The 22,984-nt window shown below is 43.9% G+C and overlaps 1 protein-coding gene across 1 annotated transcript in view; it reads right to left on the reverse strand.

The window, feature by feature from the left end:
• The window catches only part of SLC26A4 (solute carrier family 26 member 4), a 161,125-nt gene that overhangs the window by 68,849 nt on the left and 69,292 nt on the right, over positions 1-22,984 (reverse strand). The window contains exons 6-7 of the mRNA XM_085654118.1: positions 10,962-11,126; positions 5,589-5,741 (exon numbers count right to left, since the gene is read on the reverse strand). Coding sequence (XP_085510244.1) covers positions 5,589-5,741; positions 10,962-11,126 — 318 coding nt within the window. The remainder of the gene's footprint in view (positions 1-5,588; positions 5,742-10,961; positions 11,127-22,984) is intronic.

Raw genomic sequence — 22,984 nt, forward strand, 5'->3', positions numbered from 1 at the left:
ACCGCTCCAGATGCCCTTCCCCCCGGGGAATCTGCACTTCATCCCAGGAGAAACAGGACATTATACAGCACATCCGTTCCTTGGAAGGTGGACACTCGGCCCAGGTTCCCAGTCATCTGGAAAATAGTCATTAAGTACACCTGCCAAATACCTACTTTTCCTTGCCTCCTGTTCTGGCCTCTTGCGGGGGTGAGACTGACGCCCTGCTCCCTTGCCGCCATATTGCTGACATGACTGCCCCGTGCCTGAACTGCAACCCGACGGCGGCACCAGACTGTACTCCTACAGGGTGATGCTGATCTCCTATGACCCACCTCCACTTCTATTCCTTGGAGAGTGATATCTCTGGGATGGCCTGTGTCTCTGTACCTGGCTTATCCCCGGACTGGAATAGACCCTTTTGGCCATGTTGGCTGTTGTTAATTTTTGCGTACTATGTCTCTTCTCTCTCACTTCTGTCTTTCCCCTCTTCCTATCCCTATCCCTTGCGGAGGGCAGTCCTGATCGTGGTGGAGGATCCCTTTGTGCAGATTGTCCTTTTCTCTCCACACGCTGCACTAGGTCCTACAGCGACCACCATGGCCTTTGTCTGCTTTGTCTAATTCAGCAATTCATGGGGAGGGGAAGATACCCTGAGTCCTACCCCTACTCTTCTGCCCGGGATGGCGCTCGCATATGGTGCACTGAAATCAAGACTTCTGTACCATGTCTGAAGGTCCTCTCCCTTAACGTGAAGGCACTTAACTCCCCCAACAAGCGCCGCCTGATTTGGCGATACCTCCTGCTGCAAAATCTGGACATTATATTTTTGCAGGAAACCCATCTTCTGAGAGAGGATGTCTCTCGCATGGCTCATCCATTAAACCCTCTTCAACTTTGGGCATCCGCACTCACTAAATAAGCGGGGTAGCAATCCTCTGTCGAGCAGGCATTCATCAGGGGGACTCCAGGGTAGTCCGTAGTAAGGATTACACACCAAACCAAGCTCAGGACTCCTTTTTGCGGGGTTTGTTGCAGTAACACATAATACACGATGATCCAGGTCTCATCCTGTGGGGAGACTTAAATCTGGTATGGGAGGCGGGACTCGACCGTAGCGAAGGCTCTTTTCATGGGACGGGGGCTATGTCCTCTGCCTTACAGAAGCTATCAACCACCCTTGGTCTCATAGATATTTGGCGATACCACTCCCCAGATGCCCGTGACTACTCCTATTACTCTCATGTTCATTGCTCCTACTCACGCATATACTTCCTCTTCGTCTCGCACTCCCTTGTCAAAAACACCCTTTCGGAGTCCATGTCTGACATCTCTGTTTCTGACCACGCTCATTTGGAACTTCTCATTCAGGATCACTTTTCTCATCCCAACCGTCCCTCTCGGTGGCGTTTCCCCCCTCATATCCTCAAGGATCCAGTAGACGCGGCGGAGATCCGGGAAGCTAGCACATCCTACTTCGAGACCAACGACCTCCCAGAGACTCCACTCCCTGTAGTCTGGGATACGTTTAAGGCCACAATTCGCGGCAACATCACATCTAATGCTATATCTCGGGAAGCTCGTTTGTTTGAAGACACACTCTCCAGGGACATAAAGGCGCTTGAGCGGCTGGACCAGGAGCGCCCCGTGGCGCTGCACAAGAGGCTCCTCGCTATGTGCCGGGGCCAGCCCCGGGAGCACAGGACCAACAAGGCGGAACACGCTCTCTTGGCCCTGCGCCAACAATACTATGATGGGGGGGACAAGGTGGGTATGGTTCTGGCACGCCACCTTCAAACGCGGGCCGCCAAAATGCACATCGCTAAACTTAAACTGGGAGATGGTACCTGGGCCATCACCGATTCTGCTAAGATTCAAGCATTCCAGAATTACTACTCGTCCCTCTATGCCAGGGAGTCGCCCGATTTAGATCTGATTCTCGCTGCCTTGGAAGCTTGCGAGTGGTCCCCGATTAGCAGCTACCACTCTCAACTATTGGAGGAACCTATCACTCCAGAGGAGCTCGCTGGCGCTCTGAAGGATCTTCCTCTCAGCAAAACACTGGGGACGGCCGGTCCGCCGGTCTCGTTCTATCGCACATTCCTCCCGCAACTTAAATCACATATGCTCCGTCTCTTCAATTCTTTTACAGACGCAGTAGGGCCCTCCACGGATATGGCCATGGCGGAAATCGCTTTAATCCCCAAACCGGGGAAAGATCTTACACTCTGCTCCTCCTTCCATCCCATCGCACTCCTAAACACGGATCTCAAACTCTATACTAAAATACGAGCTAAACATCTTGCCTTGCACCTCCCTGGACTCATAGAGCCGGACCAGGTGGGCTTTATCCATCAACGACAGGGGGCAGACAATGTGCGGCAGGTTGTCGATCTAATCGGGAAGGCGCGCCATTGGAAGATACCTGGAAGATACCCGCCTGCTTGCTATCGCTCGATGCTGAGAAAGCATTTGATTGAGTAGACTGGGTTTTCCTTCGAGCTGTCCTACAGAAAATAGGGTTGGGCCCACAGATGATTGCTAGAATTATGGCTCCCTATCTCTACCCTCTGACTCGGGTGTGGGTCAATGGCCAGCTCACTCAACCCATCTCTATCCACAGGGGCACCTGACAGGGGTGTCCCCTGTCCCCCCTCTTATTTGCTCTTGTGGTGGCCATCATGAACCATCAGTCTCCCGACATACATGGCAAAACACTTGGGCGGTTAGACCACAAACCTTGTTCGCCGATGACCTACTTCTCACTGTATCACGCCCACAAACCTCTCTACCTGCCCTACATAAGTTGCTTCAATCGTTCGAGCAGGTCTCGGGGATTGAAATCAATAATGAGAAATCATGGGCTCTCAACCTCACGATTCCTGTAGACGAGATCGCCACACTCCAATCTCTTATTCCTTATCAATGGGCATCACAATCTATTTAGTATCTGGAGCTCAATTTGACCCCAACCTTGCCACATGGTCCCAAGCAAACTGGCAGGAGTGTAAAAACGCTGTCGTAGCTGACCTGAGAATGTGGAAATCCCTTCCACTATCCTGGTTGGGGCGCTTGAATACGGTCAAAATGCTGATCTTCCCAAAGATACTTTACCTTTTCCAGACCCTACTCACGCCCATTCCAGAGCATCAGATTTAGGGCCTTCAGCGCAAGCTCACCTCGTTTATGTGGGGAGGGAGTAGACCGCGTTTCTCTAATAAAATACTCATGCTTCTGCGCGATAGGGGAGGGCTGGCCTGCCCCAACTTGTTGGAATATTACTGGGATTCACATCTCCGCTTCATCTCGGAGTGGATGGCATGGGAGAGTGAAAAAGTCTGGTTTCATATGGACAGGGCAGTGACTTGTCGCCCCATATGGGACCTTGCATGGCTCTCACGCAGCGCCTATATCGCGGTTCCTTCTAAGACAGTCCTTGAGATTTGGGACAAATTAGCAATACACAGAGACCTCACATCCTTTCTGTCCCCCCATACTGCCATTGCTCGCAGCTCTCACTTCCTGCCTGCTTTTCACTCGCCCTACTTCGCAGACTGGACGGGGGTGGGGGGGAGGTTTTGCAGGACGATTCGGAACCTCTTCATGGGAGACACCTTCAAAACCTTCCGTAGCATTCCCCAGCAGGACTCCGAATATAAGGTTATGACACAATGGTACTATACCCCTCACAGGTTGCATAAAATGTTTCCCACTTCCTCACCTCTATGCTGGAGCTGCACTGGTGCACCGGGGGATTTTCTGCATATTTGGTGGACATGCCCACTCTTGACCATCTACTGGGAGGAAGTTCTCAGTCATATCCGGCTGGTAATTGGCTACCCATTGACTGAAAACCCGCTTGCGATTGTCCTGGGCCTCCGGACGGTGAACCTGCGTGCCATGACCCGCCGTGATTGGCATCTTAGCCTTCACATGCTTGGGGCTGCCAAGCAAATCATTGCTCTTTACTGGAAAAAAGCTGAAACACCCCCGATCAACGTTTGGTTCACCCGCCTGTGGCACACGATTGCAATGGAGCTACTCACGGCGTGCTTGCAGCTACAGGACACTAAATTCACCAAACTGTGGCAACCGCTTGTTGATTACCTTTGCAGACTGGAGCACGCTCAACTTCAACACCCGCGGTTGCGGGCTCCGCGCCCTTTCGAAGACGCTTTATATCCACCAGATGCTGATAGCATCTGGAAAATCACCGATGGACCCACTTGAACCCAACCCGAGCGGCGTTTGCACACCAGACCCTGGACGCCCCTCTCCTCCTATGACGTAGGCCATTCTGGCCTTTACCTGCATGACGCCAGTGACATGCCTACAACGTCCCCGGCATCAGGTGGCGGCAGAACCCCTCTCCCCCGCCATATCTCTCCCTTGCATCTCGCCTCCTTCCCTTTCTTACCTGCTCTTTCTCTGCTATCTCTTTCTTTATCTCTTTGCTCTTTATGATGAATATACTGTTTTTAGTTGCAATTGTGATTTATATGAGCAGACTCGAAAGGTTTGTACCACAGGCCAAGCCTGCTGGGTTTGACTTTCATCTTGAACTATAGCAATTAGGCAGACGACCCACGACTACCAAAACTCCGAGATCGCACCTACCAGAGGCCCGGCCTTGCTATTGTGTCCCCTTTTATATACTCACCATCCTGCACTGTATGTACTGTCTTTGAACTCAATCTGGCTGCATTAGATGGATGACACTAATGGGCACTATGTAATGGCATCTGCTTTCTGGCTGAAATGAAATGGTGTAATGCTGTGGGGAAAGCAGCTGATAACAATATTGTGATCTGCTCCTGTATAACTACTATAAATGCCAATAAAAACAAGTTATACATAAAAAGTGTCATTAGCCCAATTACCACACATATATATGAATCTTCTGTATTATAAAGGAGTGCCTCCATGCCAAGATGCTTGTGCATCAAATATAACTTTGCTGTGGATAAAATTTGTTTATGAGAACAGAGATGTTGCTCCAGGTCTCGCCCGCTTTTTTGCATTTACGACAAGTGACATGGCATGTCTGGCACCCAGCTGAAAGACCAATGTAACTCCTTGGAGAGGAAATATTTATTTCAGTAGGCACATCGCAAACTTGAGGAACCCTAGATAGAAGACTGTGGCGTGTGAAATGTGGTTGAGACCAGATTCCAGAAAGAGGAGAGATGGGAAACAGGACTATGGTGGGCACACTGTGGTGATGTTTCTACGGTGCATTTATTGAACATTTATTTTAGATTGAACTATTACAAATGTACAATTTCAGGCCCAGGCAGATGAATTGACATTTCTTTGGTCATATGTCAAAGAGGTCTTTGGACCCCTCATACAACTATTAGGCATCTGGCCACATCTCCTTGATATCTAGTTATTGTTTGGTTCACAGTTGTATACATTTTCTTTTTCTGACCCAGTTTGCAGATATTTCAAAGGGGAACCACCTTTACGCCTCTACTTACCTAAGTGCAATTTTTTTGCAAATTTTTGGGGCGACAATTATGAAGAATTAATATTATCCATATCAACACAGTACTAAAAATGTTCTCATTTAGTTAAATAAATGAAGATGAGTTTAGTTGTTTTCTTACCACAATTACTTCTATGGGAATAGGCACTTTGAGAATGTGTTTGAACCGATCATTAATTTCTTTCACCACCACACAGACAATGAACGTCAGAAGCCCCGCAATGAGATCCGCAATGTTGGTTAAGGCGATGTTAGAAAATATGTCTCTAAGGGTCTGTAAGGTAGAAAAGAAAAAGTGCTCTGTGAGTTAGTGGCAGTGAAACCCTGTTTGAGATTTCTTACCACTTATTGGTCCTCTTCCAATTTGGCAATGCCATTATTGCTTGTCATCCAAAATATGCCAATCTTAAGACCTTTAAAGCTAAGCGGTAGCATCACGCAACTCCATTTGTAGGTTACCCCTTGAAGACTGGATCACCCTAAAGATTAGCTGCAAAACCCTCCATCTGCAGCAACCAAGTTAAAAGTGAAAAATTCAACCTCTCACCTGGAGGTCGCAGAACAACTCTTCTCAGACTAGACATCTCTGATGTTATGAAAACTAGAACACCTAACCATGCCCATGTAGATGCCTCTCAGACATTCAAATAACCCCGACCAGTTCATGCAGTATCCCAACCTTCTAAGAAAGCCTTAAATCCAACCTCTGTAAGACGCACAGACAAGCTGTTTGCCTCCCTAGTAACTAGTGCTTGACCCTTCTACTAACTGATACGTGAAATCCAGTCAGGTTCTCAAGATGTCCAAAACAAATATATATAAGTTGCATTTACATATATTGAATTGCAATGGTAATCAATTGCATATTTGATGGTCATGCAGAAAATCTGACTGGACGTTACTATTCGGCGAGGCTTGTACCCTACTTGGCACCTCCACCACTTTCTTTAACTTGCTGTTTCTTCACCAATATGTCTACCCTGCTAAATATGTTTTGGATTAAAAACATTTTTTTTAATTTATTAATTTTATTGTTATTAAGGAAAATCAATTCATGCATGTAGTACAGTTACGGATAATAAATGCAAACAAATAGTATGCAGTCCAACATAATATAAAAACATATATTGCTTTTTTAGAATGCAACATCAAATGTGGGGATACAGGGAAAACACAGAGGTACAGGCATACCTTAAAAAAGGGAAAGAAATATTTTCCAGTAGCTGTACACAAGGAAATACCTAATTATGTAATTCGGACAAAGTAATGCACAAAGTAGTCTGCAAAACAAATTACTGAAACATTGGAATGTTGGAGGTTCGATGTATACAATGGAGTGGTAAACGACCAATAATGACTGGTGCAGGCCTTCTGCTCCCATGTCCCAAAGTGTAACTTAACAGTAGCCACATGTTTAGTTTAGAACAGTGTTTTCTCAGTGTGTGGAATGCTCTAATAACATTACAGTCCCTCTACCTCGCTATGGGTCTTGCCCTGTGGCTTAGGGGTATAACTCAGGGAGCAGGCATTTTTGACCAGTGTAAGTATCAGCAGTGGGCTGCAATGTTACATTAATGGAGGATTTCAGGAGAAACTGCTGGTTACTGCGTAACTGATTAATAATGGAATGGGGGAGGTGTCCTGTGACTTAATGAAATGATAAGGTACTGAAATATCAAGTTTGAAATATTATGCTGCAAAAATATCGGAGCAAAAATATTGCTGTTCAAAATAATACCATGGCAAGTATGAAGTGGTAAGTACTGGTCACCTTTACATAACTCAACATATAGTACCTTATTGCTCTCTCTCTCACTCTGTCTCTCTCTCTCTCTATCACACTCACACACATATATATAGAGATACATATATTTATATTTTTATCTATTTGCTCCCAGGCCACCAGATACACTGCATTCGCGGGTGGGTGCTCATACCTCATGAGGGTAGTCTCACTGTATATTCAGCTCCTTTGAAAGAAAGATTATCACTCTCGGGGGAGAGATAACACTTGTTTAATCACCGACGTGTTTCGGCGCAAGTGCCTTTGTCAACCTCTTCAAGTTTCAAGTGAAGGGATATCCCAAGAAGGTGTTAAATAGGGCATTTAAGAGAGCCCAGAGTAAATCCAGACAAAGCCTCCTGTTGGACAATACTAATAGGAACGACACAGGCCAGACGTTTAGACTGATCACCAACTTCTCTAAGGATACAGGAACCATAAGTAAGATGATACAAAAGAACTGGCATATTCTTTAATCGGTTTGGACATACAGGACCACCCTATTATAATGTTTAGAAAAAGTAGGTCCATTAAAGATCATATAGTACAGTCACTTATCATCAGGCACAACAGAGGCCAAAATCGTGGGGTTCTTTCCCTGTACCATGTGTAAGGTGTGCATGACTACCGAGAAGGTCCTCACATATGAAGTTCCACTCTAACATGGACTCCACTTATCCTATTGCTCGACATTTTGAGTCACATCATAATGGTGACATACATCTACCACAATTCTTTTGCTTGGACCATGTACCCCGGGAAGAAAGAGGAGGGGACAGAGTAACTAAGCTCAGCTGTTTGGAATCCCGATACATATTGGATTGTTAGACCAAGACACTGTTTGGTCTTGATTCTGAAGAGGAACTAGCTGTATATTTATGATGAGATTGACCTCGAAATTACCATTATTCCTTGCCATGATGATTTTCCTAGTTGAACAAACATGACTTAAATTTATTCTGGCTTAAATGTTGTACTATTTGTTGATTCGTTTATCTTTTGTACTGAATTGGTACAGAGCAGATTCGTCCACATATGCCATAGATTATGAAATAGTTCTGAGCCATACTTCCAGAAGCATTGGACAAAGTACATATCAGGAATGGCAATTTTGTCTAGTATAGAACTAATATACGATCAAAGTGGTGGATACACCCCTGTAACCTGCATGGTTGTGTGCCCACAGGGCTTTATGTAGATGTGGATTATTATGGAGTGGGAAGGTCAGCCCATCCAGGACACAATTGTGTAAATAGAGGGTTAATCATGTCAAGGCCATAGAGGTCATTTGATTCGTGGCTCAATTTATATTGAAATTGATCCTTCTTTATCCTTCTGTTGTAATATAGAGCAATCGATAATGAATTCTCTGTTAGATTATAATGATTCCAGTGCACAGGAGATGATCAATTAGGCAATGGCTCGCATGACTTTCAGTCACGTGCCTAGTGTTTGCAGCTGTTTACAATCTTAGGCACGAATTCATCGTCATTACTATATAATTTCTGCAGGATTCTTGTTATTTAGGCATGTGCACTTTGAAAGTTGTATTAACTGTGGCCGCTGAATATTCATCATATTTTATCATGATACATAATTGATTCAATAAAGTGTAACAATGATCTGTATTGGCTTACAATTGTGATTGCATTGGTTTTTAAATGCAATGTTAAAAGATGGTGGTCGTCATGGTGGTCATTGTTGTTTGCACAACTTGAATGTTCTATCTCTCATTTTGATTGTATGATACGTCATCTGAGGTTTGTTGTTGATTTAAACTTGTCTCTGATACAATGAAATGTTATTAATTGATGTAAATAAATGTACATTAGTATGGTTTTGTGAAAGATCAATAGTTGGATTTATATGTTTTATATAGGTATACTTTAATATTATGTACCCATGTATGGGAGATATATTGTTGTCCTGAAGAAAGAGGTTAAAATCAGTGTTAACCACTGAAACACGCCAACGCTTATGTTATGCTAAATCTGCTGAACATGTGTATGCAATAGATGATAATCCCTCTAACAATCGTGTCTTATTCCTCGATTTACATTGATTAGCATGATACAAAGTTAGATGGTACAGTCTTGTGTGTTCTCTCCCTTTTTTTATACATTGTCTTGAAAAAATAATTTTTATGTGTATGAATTGTTATCATTTTTATGGTTTTATATTGATGATTTTAGGTGATCTGGTGTCGCTTCTGTATAGTTCTTCTACTTTCTTCATGTTGTTTTAAATGCTATGTCAAAACATTTGATATTAAAGAATTGAACTATTTGGCAATTTAGTGGTACTTGACTTGATTAGTGTTGGGGTTGCTGTAGAATGTTATGCGTGACTACTACGGCTTGATCCATAACAGATGTACAGAATAACATGTATGTACGTTCAGTTTAGATTTATTTATCTAGTTGGCTATTCTGAAACTCTGACATGGATCCAGTCTTCATGGACTTACATGGTAAGCCTTGATGTACATAAAGACATTAAACATTCTATGATCTTCCTTCTAGAGGAAGGTTTGTTGGGGAGCCCACACATCTGTGCTAGGTTTGAGTGCAAAGCACAAATGATATAGTAATGTGTCTCCTTTTCTAGCAAAAAATATATGCCATGATTACCATGTATGAAATGTGCAAAAATGTTGTGGATTTCCAGTTTGACCGTGTAGCTTTAAAGGCAGATAAGACCATTGGTTTAATAGATTCAGGTCCTTATTACGAGTTGGTGTATTTCCCCCACAGCAATAGCTCTAGGTAAAATTCTGTATGTTGGCATTACAAGTCTCTTCAGGCCCAGAATTATCATGTGCACAAACTAGGGACCTGATAATTCTGGGCCAGAGACATGCATTTCACAATCCCAACGCCATCTTCTTTTATTCACTTCATCCTTTGTTTATTGATCCATAATAATACTTCACACAAAAAACAAAATCTCTTGTCACCAAAATCGATAGCTAAAGTAGCCCTGAGATTTAGGACCAGAAATCGAAATTATGATAATTGTAATATCCAATAAGAGATTCCATATGTTGTTATAATACATGCATGAATTTATTCCTTATAGGGAAACGAGTTTCAAATATACACTTGGGGCATAATCCGACAATTCTTTCACCGTGACCCCGAAGGCAGTCCTGCGTGAGGCTTTTGTGATATTGTGTTGTCATAAAGAAGTCCTGCACCATTGCATAATGTTAATAGATGTGGCTACGTGCATGGAAGTACCACATTCCTGTGCAATGTGCACACAGAGTTTGTACTGTAGTCTGTGTGCTTTACTCCAGAGGGACAGGTAAGCAGACCACATCATGATGACGGTAGCATTTCTTATTTTCTATTAGATTTTTTTGAAAATCTGCAAAACCATTTAAATAAGAAAAAATGAGGATTATACAGAGAACCTCTGAGTAGCTCAGACCCTTCAATGGCAGAAGAACAGACAGAATCCATACTTTTAAGAACTTATAACCACTTATACATGATAGTGGAAGACTACTTAGTAGTGTTCCACTATCAAGCCAGCAGAAAAAAGTTTTAAAATGTCTGGGAACTAATGGCTTTAATGCAGCAAACATGACATACCATAAAACGCTATTCTTTAAAATCGTATTTTACAATTCTTTTGAAATGTGCAAAGTAACAGGAATACTAGCAAATAAAAGTTTAACAAACTGTTTGTGAATCGCGTCGAACTTACGTATATGATGGACAGCACTCCATTGTAGTTACTGGTGGGAACGTTTAGCACCAGTTTCAGTTGTGAGACAAACACCTGGAAGGCAGCGGCTGTGGTGAAACCTCCAACCAGTGGGTCTGCGAGGTACCTGACGATGAAGCCGACCCGGAGCACCCCCATCGCAAGCTGCAAACAAGAGGGGACCGGTACCAACATTATACCACCAAGACATGGGAATCGGCATCAGTGTTACACAGCTGAAACATGTGAACAGGCACCCGAGTCACAGAGCCAAAGTATGGGAAACTGCATGAGTTACACAGACAAAACATGCAAACTGGTATCACTCCGACTAAGCATGCAAATCAATATGATTGTTACTAAGTGAAAATGTGAACCAGTATCATTGTTACTTACAAAAGGTTAAAACGCCATGAACCTTAGAAATCATATTGTTCATACTTGAGTCAAGACGGAGCACACGGGATATACTAATGTATTTCATGGATCACCACCAGTCACTGGATACTTTCCTTGTGGGACTGAAACAAAAGTGTGGTTTCTCCAGTGCTGCTAGAGGAACCACACTAAGTGACAATAAAGTTTGGATGCAGCGGCATCACGCTTAATTTGCAACTCTACCCAAGCTATTTACTGTTTGTCTTGCCCATGAGGACTTGAATACATGGGCACAACTATGCAAAAAGTTGAAACGAGGACATAGGAAAATACAAGTAACTCAAAACAACCGAAGATAACCACAAAACTTGACACACATAAACAATTGGGTCACTAACATCCAGAACACACATAAACTGAACCTGGACAAATAATTGCCCTGTCATCTTAAATCGAAAATACACATATTAGGAACGAAAGGCAAAGGACAGATAAAGATGGACTTAAAGAAGCACTTGAATTCAGTACTTTGCCATACAAAATGATGTAGATATTAGCAGCATTATGGATAGCTATACGTTTCATCCACTGCAGTATGGAGCTACCGCTTTAGATTGTCTTTCAGTCCTTTTTCAGTCTGGATTACTGCTGGGACTTTGGGATGTTCGCACTACTATTGATTAACCATGACTTGCCATGTCCATGTTCCTTTTCTTCTGCATTCTTCACCTTTCTCACTTGTGGAAGGGCACCGTTGCGAAGGGAGTGATGTGTGTGCTGTTCCTTGCTCTAACTACATGTTCATTGATTTTAAGTTAACACCAAAAACAATTTTGTGTTTGATATATTTTCACACTGCTTCCTGAGTGTTACTCTGAGACATCCATCTTAAGCTCCATTTGAAAGGCTTTTTGCTTCGTAAGATTGAACAGTGGGCAGTACAAAGGGCTGGAATACTGTGGGTGAGCACAGGCTCTTCTATTTGTGGTCTTACGACAGTCGGAGGTGTCTCGCAGACATCACTGTTACAATACTTTACCATAAACGTAGGATGGGTCCTTGCCCATGATTCAATGGGCTTTCTAGTCTGATTCAGTTCTAGCTCCTGATTTGATGGATTATCGCCCTAGTCTAGTGTTTTTCCTACCTTTAAAGAATTTTAGCCTCACAATCTCATGACTGGATGAGTTGTATCCTTCCTCTACTGAGGTCAGGGTACTATTTTTCCTTTTGCTTCTTTAAGATTTGACTTTTACCATTGGAAGGTTGCACGTAGACCTTATTTGCCAATGTGTGTACCATTTTCATTGGTTGCTCCCACCCCTCTTTCATTCCATTATGTGTCTACTCCTCTCCTTGTTACTCCTCACCCAACAGAGTTGTTGTTGTGCTTTTTATTAAAAGAGATTCCCTCCGTTACCAAAGGCGTCAGCCTTCAAAACACAGTTTATCAAGTGGTCCACTGTCCTAACACAGAAGGAGGGGCCTGGGCTGTTTTGTGTGTATGGGGTTGGGTGGCAAAACAATGCCTTCCTCCACGTCTCAGTTTTGATTTTTTTTTACTTGCAAAATGTTGTGCACATATTTTAGATCCAGCAATAGCCAAGACCTTTTGATTTGTATGAAATTACACATAAAGGAGATCTCAGCTAGCCTTTTTTATCAATTAGTCTGTTCTTTTGTCATTCACGTTTTTCTTCCGCCCACTACAGAGGATTAGGGAATGGGTCAGACCAATTCCGCCATTGGCTAACTTCACTGTGAGTGACGCCATTCTTCACTTTCACAAGGAGCAGGGGCAGCTCCTCCGTTATGGTGGAGAAGCAGAGCCCCAACTTTCAGAGCCAGGAGCTGGAAAAAAAATGATAATAAAACCATTTATTATCATTTTATTTTTCCATGGCTGAGCTGTGTGGCCTGAGTCTAGGGCGGGGCAGGGCCTTTGTCTAAGATGGCAGGAGGGAGGAGAAGGGTTGTGCACTTTAAGGGCGCATGACGATTCAGCCAGCCGTTTTAGATGGCCAAACCGACATGCACACTTACATTTCCCCAACCCAGCTGTGTTGCACAGCCATTGTGAGAAGAGGCACATGCTCCTTGTCTCTGAGCTGTCAGTCAAACCAGCTGTGACCAATCCCGGCGCATCTCTCATGCTGGGTAATGGCATGAGAGCAGCATCCGGATTGGGTGGGGAGTCTGGGCACCTGTGAACTGCTCATGATTCTGGAAGCAGCTGGACTCCGGCAGTTGCAGGTAAGTCCATTTGAAAAACAAAAACCATTCCCCCACACACACGCTGCCCACCACCTTGTTTTGTTAGCAGCCACCACTGACAAGTAGCCCCCAGATCACAATTACATTTATATTATTTTTGGCCTTTGGGCAACTTCTTTTAAGTGTTAAGTTATGCTGGGGAATCTGACTCTGTTGCTGAGTCTGTGGATCAGACGTATTTTTGCTACTAGGTAGGTGTATTGTGTTTGTGATGAACTGATTCTAGTATCTAGACTCGGTATCCAACAGTGAACGGTTTATATATTTATTTGGTGCCAGTGGCGTAGCCAGTATGTCATGGGTCCAGTACAAGGAAGGAAATGTGCACCCTGGCCGCTATTCTAACTGTGAAATACAGCAATTATCAGGGTTCAGTGACCCTCTCAGGACTCTTGGCCCCAGTGCCACTGGACCTGCTGCACCAATTGAAGCTATGCCGGTTTGGGGTACCTCAGTTTGAAAGTTTTCTGTGGGCAATGGGTAGTACACTCGACTTTCTTGCGTACGAGCTGAGAAGACAGTCAAAATTTGTGGGTTTGTATCACACCAAAGGTACATATTTCCTTTCTATTTTGGTTCGCACCATTTTCATCTTGTGGTAGTTTTGAATGTCACTAATGCAATTGTTCCAGATTTTACTTATTGTTTATTCATTCCCACGATTGTTTGGATTCAAGTAAACGGAAGGTTGACAGAATGTTCATTCTTGCCCATCCCCTCTGTCCCCATTATTCTCCAAGGTTAAAAGAATGATATCTGCCATTTGTTGACTTTTCATATGCTAAATTGCATTCAAGGAATGGATATGGATTTTAAGGATTAATGTTATGCTAGTCGTTAGTTGACTGTCCTGGTTGTATCAAATTGACCTTGGCATCTTAATTGCTCATAACTTTTGACTTTGATAAGTGAATTGATGGTTTTAGGTCGTGCAGTGTTCATTGCCCCCATTCCCTTATAAATGCCTCCGCCTGTTTTACAGAACCCATCTTGTGATTGGATTTGCTGTTAGATATTTCACTACAAAACTAATTTTAATGTGTTGGTGTAAGAAATGTGATTATTTTTTGGGTAGGTGACAATCAGCCTTAAGAAATAATCACCACCCATGTCAGGGTATACCCTCAAACTCACTAAATTAACCTGAACTCAACCCCTTGGAAACTACAGCACAGAGCAGACAAGCTTAACTTAGAGGCAATGTGTATCATATTTAGGCAGTACCAAAACTTTAATAAACAAAATTGCACCAAGATGACAAAAAATCCTGTAAAGGGAACCAGAAATATGAATTATTTAATTTTTAAGTCTAAATAGCACCAAGAAACATAAAGTGCCAATGATAGACAATGGTCGAACAGTAAAACAGAACCTAGACTCATTTGACCCTCACCGCAATGGAGTGCGGATTGGATACACTAACTTAGGTTCGTCCTGGTCAAAGATTTTTACCTTCTGACGTCAGTCCTTTAAGTCCCAATCAATCACAGGAGTACAATTCGAAAGCTCCTCAGGACCTCATGGGAGGCACTTAGACACTCACAAAGTGTCAGGCAGAGGCCAAGCAGCAGGGTCCGGTCTTTTCCAGGTCCAGTTGCCACTGGTCAGCTGGGTAGTTGCAGGAAAAGGCATCTTGTAGCTTGCTGTGTCCCTGTAGCTTTAGCAGGTCAGCCTTATGACCCTTGGAGTACATGTGTTTGTCCTGGTTATGAGAGGGAGTGCACGTCCAGTCTTCTAGGCTCTTCTCAGGTCTCAGTCAGCAAGATCAGTCCTCTTCTGAACTTCCACAGATCCAGGAGTGTTCTGCAGTGGGTGCCTGCATGCGTTATATTTATGCTTGCCACGAGCTAGTTGGTGGGAATGACTCCTGGGTACGCCCTAACCAATGTGGTGAAAGTTTCCATGGTCATCCTTGCCCATTTTAAGTATTTTTAAGATAGCAAAAGTCTTCAATTACACTAAACGTAGGCTCTGAGGGCTGAGGCTCTCTATGGGGAGTGTGATATGATAACCATAGTGTCCTGCAACATATAACCCCCAAATATGGTTTGAAGCAACCACATTACCCCCAATAAGCCCAGAGACAGATGTCTGGTAAAATATAGCAGGTTATTCTCAGCACTAGACAATAGATGCACACAAATAGTTTTGACATCTTGTTTCCCTTCTTTGAAGTGCTTCCCAAGTGTGTATGTTAGCCCAGCAGACCTGCGAAGCAGGCTTTCACGTTCAAGCAAAAGCTGACACTGTAATGTCAAAAAGGATGCTCACCCTGATTTGGAGCCTGCTAGCTCAAGAAACAAGGGGAGGGCCCTGCCTAGATGTCACTAACATTTGCCTGCAACTGAGAAGGCCTCTTTGAAGGTAATTAAGGTCCTGGACACATCCCACTAGCAATCCTGTCAAAAGAACAAGTAGGAGCAGTTCTCACACGTAATCAAGGGGCTATTCAGATGCCAGATGACAGTGGAAGCTCATGCAAATGGGCCTCCAGAGGATTTAGTCAGGTGAAAGGTACATTCTCTAAGAGTACCTTTTCATCAATAATTATTAAAACTCTGACTTCACTAGTTAATTGGATAGTTAATAACTATTAAAAACACTTGTTTAGTTATTTTCTAGCTAGTCCAATTCCTGCGATACATTATTACCAATTTTAGATAGGACCGCTTGGCCTGCCACTGTGAAAAACAGCTTTTGGGTTCTAGTAACTGTAAGGGTATGTTAACATTAAATTTCTACATGTCTTACTTTTATATACCACGCCAGCTATGTTGTGGGCGACAAGGCCTACATAGAGGTGATTTTTTAATTTTTAAAAGGGAGGTTCTCACCTATCAAAGGGGTTATTTTGACAGGTTGAGTTTATAGTTGAAAACTGCAAGAGTCATGTTAGAAATGGTAGGCCTGCAGTCATGTTTGCACTGTGGCTGTAGTGGATGGCACAATGGGTGCTGCAGTACACTAGTGACATAAAAATGACAGTCCCTAGGTACACCTTGTACCATATGCTAGGGAATAATAGATAAGTTAAGTTTAGCAATTAGGAGTATGCAAATGTCATCATGATGAAAGGAGGCGCATAGACAATTTACCACTGGTTAGCAGAAAATTCTACAGCCAGCAAAAAATCAGAGTACAGAAAAAGCAAAGAAGCTGGCAGTTTCCATTAGCTTCTAGTGGACAATTTCTGGTCTCAACCGCAGTTGTATGTGTCTATCTACATCCATTGTACCAATCTCTCTGGTGGGTCTCCCTATACCCTCCCATCTGCTTTCTTGATTCCCACTCCCAGATAGATTTTTAGCCATGCTTCTTAATGTATCACCCCTTGGTAGGCATTGCACTGTTTCAGTTCCTATTGTATTCCCTAGCCAATTCATTGCTTTTCCTTAACCTTCTGCCCCTCTCTTCAGAAGGTTTCCAAGTAAGACAAATTAGCTTTGGCAATGCTTTTTATGGCTATTTGTTGATAAGGGAGTAACTGGTGAATTGTTAAAATACATCAATTCTATGTTTTCATACACAGGATAGGTCCACTGAGGCACATTGTAGCCTATACTGATGTAAAATAGGATGACATTTCCTTAATATTACTCTGCCTCTTCTCTTGATCTGAGCTCTTCTCCATGCTCATTAACCCTTGAATGCTCGACAAACTCCAGGAAACTGTGTGTTCAGTATTTCTCTTATGAGCCATGGGGAGTTCATATTGCACACATAATGGAATATTCACTTTATCTAATGTAATTGGCTGCCATTTTAGGGTCAAGCAGTATTCATCACACATTCAGTTACTGATCTTACATATTTAGCTCGGGACAGCATTATATAGGAGACATGTGAGTACATTAAACAATTTTTCACAACAATGATCCACTAACCTTCCGCTTCAGCTATCTGTCACAATTATATTGTTTTATTACAGAGTGGCGGTAGCTAATCTGTAGTTATGGTTAGAGTGACCAGAGATTGGGATTTTTTTTAGATTTTGTCTCTTTATAACTTTGCGCCCGTCTGACTAATGTGCGTGAAACTTTGCAGACCTGCTACCTCCATTTAATTGTGTAAGTACTGAAGGTTTTGCGGCGTTTGCTCAAAGGGGTGCAAAGAAATAACAGAAGTCCCATAACTGGCTTCAAATGCAATGCATTTTCCATAGATCTTTGTATTTTGCACAGCGCAGAAACCACCAGCTGGGTTTTTATTAAATTTGGCAGTTTTACATATTAGGGAGTGCTGATGATTCTGTCGGGTACTGCTGGTAAGTAGAGTAAGTAAATGTTAAGTTATGTAAGGTTTTTCACTTTAGTGATATCTTGGAGACCTTGGAGCACAATGCTGCTAAAAGTAGCAAGGAAGCCCTAAAATTAAACTATACTGCACATGTAAAGTTTCAGATTTACTACACGAACAACTGAAATACCCATTTATGGTCACATGCTAATGGAAACCTATAAACAAATAATTAACGAATGAAATACTTCTTAATCGACATAAGTTTTCTTTGCATGCTCTCTGGCTAACAAAATAAAAATGGCCCAACAATCCAAACAAAAAACATCTTTCTCATGCACCCCTGTTCAATAGACGGGAACATTTACCAAGCAGTGAGCCACACAAATTACTATTTGGAGGACATGATAATTGGCCACTGAGAATAAAATAATAATCTTATGGCCTGATTTAGATCTCGGCAGACAGGGTACTCAGTCAAAACGGTGACTGACATCCCATCAAACTAAATATAAATCCCATTATGTCCTATGGTATTTATATTTCGGCGGACAGGATATGCATTATATATATATATATATATATATATATATATATATATATATATATATATATATATATATATATATATAAATAGTACAGTCTCCACACTGTCACGAAGTTTCTGCTTTCACAGCTATCCCAACGCGAAAGAAAAGGAGAAACGGACCCTCACGGCTCAGGCAGGAAGATTTTATTTCATTTGACTCTCCCTCTGCGACGCGTTTCGAGCACTGAGTGCCCTTGATCACACATATATATATATATATATATATATATAGAGAGAGAGAGAGAGAGAGAGAGAGAGAGAGAGAGAGAGATGTATATCGTTTGGTTTGGACTGTGACTGCACGGCAACGTGCTGACTTACCAAAGGATTGTGTGTTCCAGTGCCGGGTGGGAGAATGGCGGCAGGATGAAGGTCCAGGCAACCAGTATTCCCTTCACTGCAACTTTCAGGCATGAACTGGTGAAGCTGCAGGCACCGCCCACTGGGGCAGTACTCACATTCAGTGCCTGCAGTCGACGAACCCGGAGTGGTGAGTTTGTAAACACCTCCCTGTTTTACCTGTTAGAGTGCCTCAACCAATCACGAAGGAGACACTCTTTTTTAAAGTGCGGACATTGTGAGTAACAAAAGATGGCAAAGGCATTTGAGAAAGGCATTAGCTGAAACACGTCATGCCGCATTCATCTGGCTGGAATAAATGAGAGTTCCCGGTAAGCTGTGTGGACTTGTTTCTTTCTTAACAGGAAGGATTCTGTTGTTTATGTTTTGTGCGGCCACGAGCACATAAAGCCCCCATCCTCGAAGTGTTCGGCGTAAATAGTGGCAAACTGTGGTGTGTCTCAATGTGTTTGGGGATACGTCGAACCGCCACGCTCCACGAGGGCACCATGCCAAAATTGGTTTGGACTGTGACTGCACGGCAACGCGCTGACTTACCTAAGGATTGTGTGTTCTGGTGCCGGGTGGGAGAATGGCGGCAGGATGAAGGTCCAGGCAACCCGTATTCCCTTCACTGCAACTTTCAGGCATGAACAGGTGACGCTGCAGGCACCGCCCACTGGGGCAGTACTCACATTCAGTGCCTGCTGTCGACGAACCCGGAGTGGTGAGTTTGTAAACATCTCCCTGTTTTACCTGTGTGGGCTTGTTTCTTAACAGGAAGGAGTCTGGTGCTTATGTGTCTGTGTGTGTATATATATATATATATATATATATATATACATATATATACATATATATATATTACCTACTGGCAGTCGCTATAGTTAGGACCTTGTATCTATTCAAAAAAGCGTTTTTTTCTTTTGTCAGTATCTTTAGCGCCGTTTGACAAATCTTCACAACATTTTCAAAACTAATGGCCCGCTCAGGTCAGCTCCTGTCTTGAAAGTGTCGGGGTGATTCGTCAAGCGGAGGCCAAGAAAAAAGGGGGTCCCAAAATGCGTTTTCTCCATGTTAATTTCCATAGGAAACTTTTGTTGCAGCTACAGCCCGAACTGCTGAAAGGAATTACACCAAATTTGGCAGAAAGGTAACTCTTTGTTAAATGGTGTTAATTCATTCAGTAGTTCCTGAGAAATTGATATATTTAAAAATATTAGTACCTGGTGACTGCGGTGGATCCGCCAACCCTCCCGAGCACGAGCTTGAGTCTGATTAGCTGCCATCACTTTAAACCAGGAAGTGTTAGCAGCCATCTTGTGACTCGGGTGAACCGAGTCACTAGAAAAAAGGTGAAAAAGAAGAAAAGGGGCAGGGTAGAATCACCCTGATCCCCTAGGCCTGCTCAGGCGGTCCCATAGGGACCCCGAGGGCTCAAAAGAGCATTTTTTAAAAATATTTTCGGTGGGATATCAGTAGGGTCCGCGAATCCCACCAAAATTCCTTTTAAAAACGAAGCGCGGTCTCCCGCGCTTTGTTTAATTAAGAGGTGGGCCAGGTCCCAGGGGCAATGCCAAATGTGATGCGGGGGTGCGCAGGCCGCCACAGCCCCGGGACCACCACCTCCTTGGAGCTAATTTATTGATATGCGGGGGACACACGGCCCCCCGCAGCCCCGGGGACCACCACCACCCTGGGGATTTTTTTTTAACTAAAAGGTGTAGGGGGTCCTGCCCCCCCACACTGCCCCAGGGACCACCACCTCCCCGGGGCATAGATTATGTAATGCTAGGGTCTGTTGAAGCCCCCCTGGGACCACCACATCCCCGGGGCTATGCAAATGCTGGGGTGGGGACTCCTTGGCCCTGGGGACCACCACCCCCAGGGCGTCCTCCAGCAATGTCCCGGAGTGCCCAACCCGGGACATTGCAGTTTGCTATGGCAGGGCGGGAGCAGATAGCAAATATCTGCTTTGCTTCATGGAAGCGAGAGTTGGAAAACTGCAGAATTGCTTTTGGGCAAAGGGAGTTGCATGTTTGCAGCTCCCTTTGTCCAAAAGCAATGCCGGCTCCCGCAGGAGGCGTGACGATGGCAAGGGCCGCGGGGGCATTGGTTCTTCCTCAGCAGTCCCCAACACAGAGGCCATGCCCCGGGGCCAAAATTGGTCTCAGTAGGGGGGCCACGCTGCCCCCCTCCAAATTTTGTTTTTAATAATTCTGGGCAGGTCCCAGGGGACAGGTTCCCAGGGGCCAAGCACCCCCCCCCCCCCCTCCATCCAAAATTTGTTTTGCCAGGCCCCGGGTGATGGGGTCCCCGGGGTCGAAATCGGCCTGGGGAGGGGGGCCCTTTACAAAAATAAAAATAAACAAAGGCCTAGCAGTTCTCTTACCTCCTTCTACACCTTTGTTGCTTCTTTCAGCACTTCTCTTGCCTCTTTCCGCACCCCTCTAGCATTTCTCTGCAGCCCCGTTGCTTCTTTCTGCACTTCTCTTGCTTCTTTCTGTACCTCTGTTGCTTATTTCTGTACCCCTGTTACCACTTTCTGTACTTGTCTTTCCTCTTTCTGTATCTCTCCTGCCACTTTGTGCATCCCTCTTGACTCTTACTACACCTCTGTTTCTTTTTTCTGCACTTCACTTGCTTCTTTTTGCACCTTTCTTGTTTCTTTCTGCACCTCTCTTGGGTCTTTCTGCACTTCCGTTGCCTCTTTCTGCACCTCTGTTGCTTCTTTCTGCACTTCTCTTGCCTCTTTTTGCATTTCTGTTGCTTCTTTCTGTACTTCTCTTGCCTATTTCTGTTCCTTCTTTCTGTACTTCTCTTGCCTTTGTCTGCATATCTTTTGCTTCTTTCAGCACGTCTCTTGCCTCTTTCTGTACCCCCTTGCCTCTTTCTGTACCTCTGTTGCTTCTTTCTGTACTTCTCTTGCTTCTTTCCGCACCTCTCTTGATTCTTTCTGCAACCCTCTTACCTCTTTGTTCACTCTTCTTCCCTCTTTGTGTATCTCCCTTGCCTCTTTCTGCACCTCTCTTCCCTCTTTCTGCACCCCTCCTGCCACTTTCTGTATCTCTTTTGCTTCTCCCTGTACTTCTCTTGTCTCTTTCTGAACCCCTCTTGCCTCTTTCTGCACCTCTGTTGGCTCTCTCTACACTGCTCTTGCTTATTTATGCATGGCTCTTGCACATTTGTACACTCCTCTTGCCTCTTTCCGCATCTCTATTGCCTCTTTGTGCACCTCTCTTGCCTTTGTCTGCACCCTAGTTCCTTCTTTCTGCACCTCTTTTGCCTATTTCTGCAACTCTCTTGCCTCTTTCTGCAGTTCTCTTACCTCCTTCTCCACCTTTGTTGCTTCTGTCAGCATTTCTCTTGCCTCTTTCTGCACCCCTCTAGCATCTTTCTGAAGCCCTGTTGCTTCTTTTTGTACTTCTCTTGCTTCTTTCTGTACCTCTGTTGCTTATTTCTGCACCCCTCTTGCCCCTTTCTTTGTATCCTTCTTCCTGCATGTCTCTTGCCTCTTTCTGCACCTCTCTTATTTCTTTCTGCACTTCTCTTGCTTCTTTCTGCACCTATCTTCCTTCTTTCTGCACCCCTGTTGCCTCTTTCTGTACTTGTCTGCCTTCTTTCTGTATCTCTCCTGCCACTTTGTGCATCCCTCTTGCCTCTTACTACACCTCTGTTGCTTCTTTCTGCACTTCACTTGCTTCTTTCTGCAACTCTCTTGCTTCTTTCTGTACCCCTCTCGCCTCTTTCTGCACCCATCTTCTCTTTTCCTGCACCTTTCTTGCTTCTTTCTGCACCTCTCTTGGCTCTTTCTGCACCTCTGTTGCTTCTGTCTGCACTTCTCTTGCCTCTCTCTACATTTCTGTTGCTTCTTTTCTGTACTTCTCTTACCTATTGCTATTCCTTCTTTCTGCACTTCTCTTGCCTTTGTCTGCATATCTTTTGCTTCTTTCAGCACATCTCTTGCCTCTTTCTGCACCTCTCTTGCCTCTTTCTGCACCTCTGTTGCTTCATTCTGCACTTCTGCTTCATTCTGAACCTCTCTTGCATCTTTCGGCACCCTCTTGCCTCTTTCTGTACCCCTCTTGCCTCTTTCTGCACCTCTCCTTCCTCTTTTTGTACCCCTGTTCCCTTTTTCTTTACCTCTCTTGCCTGTCTCTACAACTCTCTTGCCCCTTCCTGCACATCTCTTGCCTCTTTCTCCACC

Source organism: Triturus cristatus, chromosome 4_1 (assembly GCF_964204655.1).
Source record: "Triturus cristatus chromosome 4_1, aTriCri1.1, whole genome shotgun sequence".
Taxonomy (NCBI): Eukaryota; Metazoa; Chordata; class Amphibia; order Caudata; family Salamandridae; genus Triturus; species Triturus cristatus.